This window comes from Erpetoichthys calabaricus, chromosome 13 (assembly GCF_900747795.2).
Source record: "Erpetoichthys calabaricus chromosome 13, fErpCal1.3, whole genome shotgun sequence".
Lineage (NCBI taxonomy): Eukaryota > Metazoa > Chordata > Cladistia > Polypteriformes > Polypteridae > Erpetoichthys > Erpetoichthys calabaricus.
Window position 1 is genome coordinate 47,814,713 of NC_041406.2, and position 12,365 is coordinate 47,827,077.

Genomic DNA, 12,365 nt, shown 5'->3' on the forward strand with positions numbered 1-12,365 from the left:
TCAAATAAACATTTATTTATCTCTATAATTCTCTGTAATTAAATATAGAGAAGTTCAGCAGATCTTTTAGTACTTAAAACTGTTTTCAAAAGGCCCTTTGTTACTTCCTGTGACTATATGAATAATACGGAATGCTTTCCTATTTAGTTATCAATTCTTATATGCTAGAAAAGCACACTCATAACCAGAGTGAATACTTCAGCTCTTGCATTCTTAATAACTTGATCATTGTCCTCTTAGCAGTTATTTCTGAACATTTCCCCCTTTAAGAATGCAGTCATTTTTTACTTTGCTTTGGTGTTCTTCCGTAGAAGACATGTATGGGTTCATCTCCTCTCTCATGGAGAGTAAACGGGCACATTAGCCTTTGGTTGTGAACACCAGTTGTTCAAACCGCCACTGCTGGCTGGCAGCTTGACTGCACTGGTGTAGAAACAGGCCTTTCACACCTCTGCTATCCTCCACCTCAAGGCATTTCTCAGAAACAATATGGAAAATGTGTCCGTCCTACAAAAGATAAAAAAAACAGATAAAGAAAAAAAAGAGAGAAGAAAAACCTTAACATTTTGGAACTGAGTAACAGGTTAATAGTTAAACACTGTTTGTGCATTTGTTGTTAATCTTGTACACCTAAGGAATTTTCACATGGAGAACCACAGATATGTGAAGAAAATCAGTGCTGCATGGTAGTACTTTGGGGCCTTCCAATCTTGAATTTTACAAAGGTTCGTTGATTAAGAATTGAAAAGCTATGTTTGGCTAAATGTCAGTAAAATTGTTGATATGTTCTTACTTGTAATGTAAACATGCAATCTGTAAACAGAAATGTACTTGCACTGTTATAGTCTGAATGATCCGCACATTGTTCTTGACCTACAAAGTTTCAACAGTTATCACTTCAAGAATGGCCAGCAGGTGGCAGTAGTAGTAGTACTAGGAGAAGTGTCTGTTTACATGCTGTGTATTAAATGAGAAGACAGTCGAGCTTTCATCGGGTGCAGCAGTTCTGATTTTGTGTTTCTAACATCTTTTTTTCTTTCTCAGTTTCACACTCAAACAGCCCTTCTCTCTTTGCTCTGACATGGGAGTGAATGAATTGAAAACAATAAAAATATGCAAATAGATGATTGCTACCTCTGAACACAGTATGTTTGCATAATTGAGCACCATGACAACCTCCTTCAGTTAAAGACTGATCATTATCAATAACATCATTTGTCATTTGTTTCATGAACTACAATGGGTTTTTGAAACAACTACTCAAATGTATGTTAAATCCCTGCAAATATACATTGTGACTAGTAGGGGGGATTGCGGCACCCCAGACACAACCTCACAGACACAAGTACCGAGTGCAAATACAAGGCGTTATTATACAAATACTTTACAAAAGGTTTCTTTGTAAACACAGTTCTTTTCCTCTCCCTCTCTTTCTTCTCCTCCACCTCTTTCAGGTGAGCTTTGTCCGTCTTCCACACCTGACTCCAACTCGCCTGGATGAGATCAAGTGCCTTCTTTTATCTTAGACCTGGGTCAAACAGAAGCCCCACAAAGTAGGGTTCATGGATCCCTGCAGCACCCCCAGGTGGCACCCATGGAACATGACAAGGCTGCCCCATGGGACTAGAATTCCCAACATGCCTTGTGGTTGTCAGTACAGGTAGCGCTTTTCAGGGATGCTTCCACCTAGCGTATTGGGAGAGCATGTAGTCCTGAGAGGCTGTCTCACCCTGCCCTTTCACCACACTTGTCCTTGGTCCAATCTTGCTAGAATGCTAGCGTACCCACTTTTGCACTGGCATCTCTGGCCTGTCCATTGGCTGAGGCCAGATTATCCTTGCCTTCCTTCTTGTGCTTCTGAAGGGCTCCCTCCTGTCTAGGTACTCTGACCCAGTTCGGTTGGGACACCATGTATACATTGTGTATAAGTACTAATCAATATCTTCCACCCATCTATCCTTTATCAGCACTGCTATGCCCAGTTCTGGGTTGTGGAGACCACAGCCTATTACAACAGTATTGGGTACAAGGCAGGAATCAACTCTTCTTGTATTGCCATCTATTCATGCACACACCCAGGTCAATTTACGTTTTTTAATCAATGTAATAGTTACAGCATATTCTAATCAATTCCATTTATTTTTGTATTGCATCCTTCACTGAGTACAGGCTCACAGCACAAGCATCAGTTTCTGCTAAGAACAGACTGACTGGTAGCCAAAGGTTGAAATAAAAGTTAAGAAGTATATAGATCTGGTAAAGAAAGCAAAATTCACTGTCAAAAACTCAAGTAGGTACTTACTAAATATTAACTAGCAAACATAGCCTGAACCATTTATTGAACTGTCTTTAAGGAGAGAGTGTAAATAATGCATTTTAAATATTTTAAACAGTAATATTTAAAATTGGTCAGTTTTACATTTCCTTATGCAAGAACATTTGGCTCTACCTATGGAGCTTTATTTTTCTCCATAACCAACAAGAAATAACGTGAGAAAAGTGCTACATAACAGACACTGATATGTCGACTGAGGCAGGGTGCCACATGATGACAACTTTTTAAGATATAATCTAAACATGTTTACTTTAATAAGTAAAATAATACACTATTTCATAACACAAGGATGGGTAAAGGTGGATATATAGTACTGTATATACAGTATGTACAAAAAGCCACAGGGCATTAAACAAACAATGCAAAACAGATATGAGCTGACTTGGTTTTCTTTGTAACTGTCTTCTTAAAGCAGGCACTAACTAACTGTATTATATTTTATGTTATTCTTCAAAGACTTGTCCAAGGAAACATAGGATTAAATTCTTTTAAATGCTTGTGTAATATTTACTAGCTGGTGTGGCACCCGGCTGGGGTTCATGCCTGGCCGGGATGCCCAGGAGGACCAGAGGAGGGCTCATGCCTCCTCCAGAACACGAGGGGGCATCCGCCCTGGTTGCTTTGGGGGCCACGGGTACAGAGCTTTGAAGCTCTACCCTGTAGGGGCCCGTGGTCACAGCCAGGGGGCGTCCCGATGCCTTGGGAGCCCTGGACCTCAGCACTTCCGCCACACCCGGAAGTGCTGGGGGGAAGAGGATTGGGGACACCCGGAGGACTTCCGGATACGCCGCCAGAGCTTCTGGATACACCTGGAGTCCATCCGGGGTGGATAAAAGGGGCCGCCTCCCTCCAGTCGGGGGCAAGAGTCGGGAGGAAGAAGGACGAAGCTTGGTGGAGAGGAGTGGAGGTGGACTAGAGACAGTACAAGGCATTGTGTTGTGGCCAAAGACTCAAGGGGTGAATGGTGCTGCGGCACTGGGTTGATGCACGAATTTGTAAATAGAAATGTACAATAAACGTGTGTGTGGTGAAACCATCATGTCTACCTGTCTGTGTCCGGGCTGTTCCCCATACTGGTTAAATCACTACATCTTTCAAAAGGTTCAAGCCTTTGTCGCAGGCCACACTCTGGATAGTGGAGAGTCTGCTATGGAGAGGAGATGCTGAACCCAGGTTTAGCTGATGCAGAAAGAGAAGGGAGCTAAGGCTGACACTGGATTGTTAAACAAGGAGTGAACATTTTGCTATTAGTGTGTTAGGTGCAAATAAATCCAACTTTTTGGTTGATAAATGGTGAAAAGATTAGTCTATCAACGTTGGGAGAGGTGAATTATAATCTCTCTCTTCCCTAACCATGGAGGTAAACAGTTGAATATCAAGCGCCTGTGTGTCATTAGTTGTAATTGCCTTATCAGATTGAGAGATCTAAACGGTATATGCTGGAAACATGCCCACTATAGCAGTTCCATGGAGAAACTAGTCTATTAGCTTAATAAAAAGTTTTTTTTGTTACTTTGGAGCTGCAACCTTCTTTAAAAGTTACAGCTCAATTCTGGAACAGCAGTGGGAATCTCATACTGCATTTCAAACCAAAAAGGGGAATGCAACTTATTTTCTACAGTGACCACAAACATTTTAAATAATTTCCTGTCAAACGGGAGAAATTGATTGGAACAAGAAAAGCTTTTGATTGAATAGTTACTTAGGCTTTTAAAAAAACAGTGGCATCCAAAAAGCTCTGAATGATACATGAGGTTCATTAACTTTTTACGCTTTCATCTGAATCCTGGAATGCTGGAAATCAAAAACTACTTTGTGGTCATGTGGAGTAAAAGAAATTGATTACTAAGACCTACTGATTTATATGAAAGGTTCTACATTATCAGTTCAAGCACATTCAATTTATTTCATTTTCCTAGTGCAATTCACTCTGTAAGACGCCAAGGGTTTGTTTAGTACACTAAATCCATAAAAACAATACAAAAATGATAAACATTAAAAACAGCACTTTACACATTTACTTGGTCTACCTGAGATTTATGCTGATACATACCTTCTGCACATCCCATTGAGTTTTCTCCTCTGAAGTGCAATTGGTTAAGATCACCTTTTCCTCTTTGACATCAAAACATTTTTGTCCAGATGATCCACAACGGATTTCTTTCATGTTGTTGTATTCACAGTGCTGCAAGAATGTTGTAAGAACAATCAAACAGACGATGAACAGGTGAAAGTTAAGAGAAGTAATGAAATGGCATGTCTGTAAGTACACATGCAAGGAAAAAATGTGTAAAACACTACATAAAATATTCATTCATTTTCCTAAATCTACTTATTCTAGTATACAGTAGGGTCAATGGGGCTGCACTATACCTTGGCGGCATAACAACATTTATTTATATAGCACATTTTCATACAAATAATGTAGCTCAAAGTGCTTTACATGATGAAGATACAAGATACAAGATAGGATACAAGGAACGAAAAAACCATGCATGAAATGCCAGTCCTTTGGCAGAACACTGATTCATGTTAGAGTCAATTCAGATCCATCGATTACAGATATGGAATATGGTAGGAAATCAGTGTACTGGGAGGAAATTCACACACACAGAGAAAGAGAGAATGACCAAACTCCACAGAGACTGGGTTCATGCTAGGAAATCATCTGAGGGGTCTTAGGGCTCGTTTATACTTCACGCTCAGAACGCGTACGCATCATGGCTGCCACGCGTTCCCAGGGTTCATTTGACGCATCCTCTGAGCAGGTCCTCAGAAATTAACGCAACGCGTGCGTGAGTCGCAGTACCAGCAAAAAGTCGGGGGGTGCAGTGTGATAAAAGTCGGAATGTGATGTCAGAGTCTCTGTTTACTATCTACATGTGACAGAAAGCCGCTATGCAGATCCTACTGGATGATGTGGTGAAGCAAAATGCTGACATACAGATGCATTTGTGGTGCTTTTACTGTATATTCAAGCGTCGCATATTCCCGATCGTAATGACACGTTACATTTTAAAAGTCTCATATACCATCTTTTGTGCCATCTTTTTTTTCTGGAGCTTCCTCCTGACCAGGCAGCAGCGGCAAACAGCAATAGATCGCCACACAGAACACATTAAATGTATGATATTCCAACTCTCTGCACATTTAGAATCCTTAGATATATACTTGATATCTCTTTCATGATGAAATGCATTAACGTATGTATGTTACATTTTACAGAAAAATCGTTAATTTAGTTTAAATAATGAATACTGTTAATAATTACCCACATGGGGATGACACGGTGGCGGAGCGGTAGCACTGCTGTCTCGCAGGAAATCACGTCGCTGGAATTCCCTGCCTGGAGTTTACATGTTTTCCTGCTGGGTTTCCACAGAGTGCTCCGGTTTCCTTCCAAAGATATGCAGATTTGGTGACGCTAAAATGACACTATGTGTGTGTGTGCGCTGGTATTCATCTTGCAATGGGATTGTTTCTGCCTCGTGCACAATGTTTGCTGGAATGGGCACATCCCTGGATTGATGGATTTAATCATTAAACATCCTTTTCAGAGATATTGCGGTAAGGTGTCAATGGAATTTAATGGGTGTTCCAGGCAATTCATAACACAGCGAAGCCGAACCAGTTCTCACAGTGATAATATCTCACACTGCCACCTGGTGGATTCCTCCAGATTTATGTATTATAAACAGTAAAACGCTTGCGTAACAGGAGTGTTCCGCTGCAGCATGCGTTGCGTCACGTGAAGTATAAACCCGGCCTTACACTCTGAATCATTAATGCTACTCTACCAACTCAGTGAAACTCTTTGTTTTTTTAAAACAGATGAAAGTCAACTGAAAATTTATAAAGTAAAAGTTTATAGCCAAGCATATTCCATCAACACTAGATAGTTTTGTTCACCACTATAACACAGCCCTTCACTCAGCATTAGATAAAACAGCTCCTTTAAAACATAAGGAGGTTTCCTTTAAACGTTCAGCTCCTTGGTATAACTCAGAATTGCGATCTATGAAAGCAGCTGGCCGACGCCTTGAGAGAATGTCACGTAAGACTGGCCTCACCGTGCACATCCAGGCTTTCTCTGACCACCAAAGAGCTTACAGAGAAGCACTAACTTCTGCCAAGAACACCCATTATGGCAGAATAATAGAAAGTAGCCATGATAACCCAAGGGTTTTGTTCTCTGTAGTTAATAAACTACTCGAACCCGCATCTGGTCCAACTACCTCTTCTACTGAAGTCTGTGAGGAATTCCTCCACTTTTTCCGTAACAAAATTAAAGATCTAAATAATTCAACCAACATAAATACATCATCTGTTTATATCTCTCCCTGTTTTCCCACTCCATCCAGCTCCTTCTCTAAGTTCTCACCAGTCACATCTGCGTTTGTTAATGACCTGCTTTATAAGATGAGGCCGACTACTTGTGTACTGGACCCCATCCCCACCACACTACTTAAATCCTGCCTTCATGCCATAATCCCGACTGTTACAACAATAATAAACTCATCCCTTGACACTGGCTCTGTGCCGCTCACTTTTAAAATTGCTTCTGTAACCCCAACGTTAAAAAAGTCTGGCCTTGATGCTGACAATCTTAACAATTTCCGGCCTATTTCCCACTTACCTTTCCTGTCAAAAGTTCTTGAGCGTGTTGTAGCTTCCCAACTCACCAATTACCTAACCTCTAATAATTTGATGGAACCCTTTCAGTCTGGTTTCAGGGCGCGGCACAGCTGTGAAACTGCTCTGCTACGGGTAACCAATGATTTGCTTATGGCAGCAGACTCTGGACAAACTAGCATATTAATTCTGTTAGACCTCAGTGCAGCATTTGACACTGTCAGACATGACATCCTACTGTTCAGAATGGAGAACATGCTGGGTATCTCTGGCACTGCCCTCCAGTGGTTCAAGTCCTATCTGACTGATAGGCAAGAGTTTGTTAGTCTTGGCAACAGTAGATCCAGCTCAGCGCCAGTCACACAAGGAGTCCCTCAGGGCTCTGTCCTCGGTCCTCTGCTTTTCTGTATTTATATGCTTCCCCTTGGCCATATTATCCGTAGTTATGGATTGGGTTATCATTTTTATGCAGATGATACTCAGCTCTACTTCAATGTTAAAAGTGGAACTTCATCAGAGCTTTCTCAGCTCACAACCTGCCTTAGTGAAATTAAAACCTGGATGGAGCAGAACTCTGTAAAATTAAATTGCAATAAAACTGAACTCCTGCAAATTGGGACTAAAATGCAACTTAATAAAATGAGCTCCTTCCCAGTCCATCTTGGCAGTGATCTCATCAGACCTGCCTCTACTGTAAAAAATCTTGGTGTCATTTTTGACTCCTCCCTCACTTATTCCGCCCACATAAATCACATTAAGAAACTTTCTTACTTTCACCTCCGTAACATATCCCGTGTTCGCTCCTTCCTCTCCTTCTCTAATGCTGAGAAACTTGTCCATGCTTTTATCACATCCCGCATCGATTATTGTAATTCCCTACTGGCAGGTGCCCCTTCTAATCTTATATCACAGCTCCAGCTTATTCAAAACTCAGCTGCAAGAGTCCTTACTCGAGCCAGCAGCAGCGAGCACATCACACCCATCCTGCTCCGCCTTCACTGGCTCCCTGTGTCCTACAGAATCGAATATAAAATCCTACTAATAACCTACAAAGCTTTAAATAACCTCGCGCCAAACTACATCAGTGACCTTCTCCATCACTATGTGCCTGCCCTCCCACTAAGGTCCTCTGATTCTGGTAATCTTGTTGTGCCCGTCACTAATCTACACTCCATGGGTGACAGGGCCTTCAGCTGTATAGCGCCCAGACTCTGGAATGACCTACCAAAATTAATCAGGTCAGCTGACTCCATGAATTCTTTTAAAAAACAACTCAAAACTCATCTGTTCAGGAAGGCTTTTAGCTCTACTTGACTTTATTACCTTTCTCTCAGTTTACTTCTCTGTCAAGATGCTCATGTAACCTTGTATGTGTGTGCGAGACCATCAATTATGTTGTCTGTTTTTTTTTTTCAGAATTTACTGTCTTAATCTTCTTTGTTTATTTATCTGGTTTGTACAATGCTATATACTGTATATTCTGCCGTTCTTTATTTATTCTGTAAGTGCCTTGAGCATGGGAAAGGCGCTATATAAATAAAATGTATTATTATTATTATTATTATTAAGCATATGGTATGTGTATAGATTTTCATTTCAACTAACCTCTTAACAAATGAATAATATCTGAAATTGATAATGTTTGGTTCCATTGGAATTCTGAAAATTCTTTACATTCTGTTGAATGAAGTGAATTTAAATATTGTTGTAGACTTAACTGCTTTAAGAGGGTTTATCCAGGATCAGATGCAAATTTATCAATATTCAACAACTGTTTTGACTTGAAAAATGGACAACGTATCATTCAAGCTTTTCCTCCGTCCCACACACACATTCCAATGTAAAGCGCTAGAACAGGCAAGATATTTAAATTTATAGAAAGTGCTTAACTTCTGGATACAAGTTTGCATGACAGATGCATATATACCACGTTTGTCAAGAAATAACTTTGACTTGAAAAATATCAAATTTATTCTTTAACTAGACCAATCAAGTACACTACAGGAACACACTTTATTCACTGAATATCCCAGTTAAAAATGTATGTATGGAACTCTTTATTGTCACAAAAGAAAATGCTCTTACATTATACATTAAAATTAGTTTGTCTTATGCTTTAGCTTCATTCATTTTACCCTGTAGTGCTAATTATTTTCATTATTATTATTTACACTTTATTGGTACCCAATTGGGAATTTAGGATTTACACACTGATTTTTTGGAATTTAATATTTTCTATTTTTCACTTTATTAAATTAAAATATCCTTAATTCACTATAGGTCACATAGTTAGAAATTTATGTATTGGTGGGCTCAAACTCTGAAAAGTCTGCTCACTACTAATGAGTATGTGATAGTGCATAAGTTGGCAGCCAAGCTAGCCTAACATTTGAGGAGCTGAAATTGAAACTGTAGTCACAGTTTAAATGCCTTTTGTATAAAACACAGCCAGCCTCTCAGCTATGTAATACAAACACAGGTACAGTCAGTTAATGCACATTACCTTGTATTGTGCTATATATGTAAAGAGCTCTTGGACGCTGCAATGTAAACAGTGATGCACAACTGCTTTCACTACAGAAATGTCATGCTACCAAGCTATTATAGCTTAAGTGGATTCTTTATTAACTCAACAACACACAAGAAGGTAAGCTTCAAATATAATAAACTGCAATAAAAGAACAGGAAAATGTCAGCAAATCCACAAAGAACAGCCACTCACATCTACCAAGCCATCAAAACATCCACTCAGGTATCCATTTTCTTTGCAATTGAAAAACGCCCCTTTCCTACACAGGTTCATTGCTTATAACATATTCGGTAAATGAAAATGCTTCCACGCTATGCATTTTACTGAAGGTTACATATTATAAATGAGCTATATTTCCAAAATTGTGAAAAAATATTATTGCCAGTAATTATTAGTTGGTTGTTATGTTTGAAAATTTGTGATGAGATAGATGTTTTAGTGTGAGACTGCACAGTAATTAATCTTTTCATTGATTTTTTTAAACTTCCTCAATTAAAATATATCTACAGGTCAAATCCTATTATAGCGAATACCGAAGTAACGAACTTTTCAGAATAATGAATACTTATTGTTGGCCCTGACAAACATTCATAAAACATAATGTTTAATGGATTTCGCTTTAACGAACATTTTTCTCAACCAAAAATGGCCACCAAAGATAATAATGCGATACAAAAAATACTTAATGCTGCACCTACATTTTTGGCAAGTCTCGGGAACCCTGCAACAGGCCGTCTCTTTCTTATTAGACCAAAAGAAATCCGACAACCTGTTGCAAAATTTCCAGTCTCAGCAAGGCTAGGCAAGAGTGTAGGAGAGACTTCATACAGGTATAGCCAAATTCTGAGTCACTGCTCCACCAAGTGTCTGCTTGGTTATTTATGTTGTGTGCAGATACTGTACTGTTCAAGTTTCACTACACTTCACAAAGTTTTTTCTGTGATGAGTAAAAAAAGTGAGAAATGGCGTCAATTTACGCTGAAAAAAAAAACTTACATCTAACGTTTCATTTTCAAATTAAATATTTTTTGCAGTTTAAGAAGCACTATATGTTTTGCACAGGTATTGTCAGGCTTGGGTCACAGTGTTGCACGAGAGACAGGAAGGCGAGTCCAGGTTTCCAAGAAAAATAAGGGTATGTTATTACCGTATAGAGAAGGTAGGTACAGTCTGAAGACTTTATTCAGAATAGGAGCTGTTACTTCAGCAAACGAGATAGGAGCCACAAAATGTGGGTAATCATCCTGCTTTAGCTCCTATCTTCAGATTAGAAGAACACCAGGGGCTTGGAATCACCACTGTGGCAGAGTAGGTTAAAGCCTGGTGTTAAATGTTCTAAACATCATGCGACAATCACATTACACAGTAAGCCTGATCCTGCAGAGAACAACCAATTGTTATGGCCTTGGTTTACTGTTTATCAGTCGTAGCAGAGCAGCTAAAGCAATGTCCTTGCACCGGTGCTGTTAGAGATGGCGAATCACTGGTAATCCCAGTCACAATAGTATACGCATTTTCCCCATATTCGTTATAATAAAATTTCCATTATAACGAAATATTTTTATGGTCCCATGAATTTTGTTACCACGGGATTGACCTGTATATCCTAAAGAGCTCTGTGATACAATACAGAAGAAGTCAGTGTAATAAAAGTTGTTTAATGTACCTGTCTGCCATTGCCAGTGCATGTAGAAAGTTGAACTGGAGATCCAATTGCATCCCAGGTGGTCTTGACATCTGCGCAGTACCCAGTGCCCACATTCAATAGCTTTAAAAGAGAAAAAGGTTAAAACTTAGTTGTTCTTTATTTTATATTTTATAACAAAATCATATGTTGATAAACAAAAGTAAGTGAGTCAGTGAAATACAGTACATATTAAGACACTCAGAGTCTGTGCAGCAAAGACAAAGTGATATTTCTGAATAGGAATAAGTGGGGCTCTGCCCTACCAGATCAGTTGTAGTGCAAAATTCTGCAAGTAATAAGCTCTTCTCAGTATTAACTTATTAAGATGTTTAACTTTTTTCTTATATTTTTCCAATTTTCTATCATATGCTCAATGTATTAATTATCTAGAAAAACATTATATATTTAGTATGTAAAATAGTCTTTGTGCCAGGTGCTGCAAGTCCGTTTCCAACTGAAAGGTTGGACCAATTGGCTCTGCTGTGTTTTCTGTACCCTTGGGGGTGTACAGTATGTGTGTGTACACATGTGCAACATGAAATTTCCAGTTTAGCAATGTGGCTAGAAGGTCATTGCCCATATTAAAATGAAGACCTGCCATTGTGTTTTTTAATGTGTGTTTGCCCTGTAGCAAAGATACAAATGGATACCATTTGCTCCCGTAACAGTAACCATAGTGATTTGTAAAAAAAGGAGAAGACATTATGCTGCATCTTGACTTACACCCGCTACTGAGGAGAACCATAATAAATTATTTTGTTAGATGATGACAATGATGGAGATAACAGTGATTGCCAGTTAAGACATACCAGAAACAAGCTTTACATTGTTGAAATTATTTTTGCAACATGAAATGTGCATGAACTAGCATATTTTGGTAGTCTTAAGCAAAAGATGGGCGATTAATATTATAAAATTAAGTCACTGTTTATGTTTGAGGAGTCTGCACACAGGAAAATCATGATATCATGATATGATATCTGTAAGTCTTCTTTCTACCGCCTCAAGAACATCGCTAAACTCCGCCCAACTCTCACCCTGGCAGATGCAGAGAAGCTCGTCCATGCCTTTGTCTCCTCCAGGCTGGATTACTGTAATACGCTCCTCATCGGGATTCCTGGCAAGAGTATTCAGAGACTCCAGTATATTCAGAATAGCGCTGCCAGGATCCTGATGAGGGT

General features: G+C 39.3%; 1 protein-coding gene across 1 annotated transcript in view; it reads right to left on the minus strand.

Annotated features, from left to right (window-relative positions):
• Window positions 1–12,365, minus strand: part of LOC114664193 (polypeptide N-acetylgalactosaminyltransferase 15-like) — a 60,070-nt gene continuing 47,705 nt past the window's right edge. Inside the window, exons 8-10 of the mRNA XM_028818207.2 lie at window positions 11,164–11,265; window positions 4,389–4,520; window positions 1–507 (exon numbers count right to left, since the gene is read on the minus strand). Of these exons, the coding sequence (XP_028674040.1) occupies window positions 361–507; window positions 4,389–4,520; window positions 11,164–11,265 (381 nt within the window). The 3' untranslated portion in view covers window positions 1–360. The remainder of the gene's footprint in view (window positions 508–4,388; window positions 4,521–11,163; window positions 11,266–12,365) is intronic.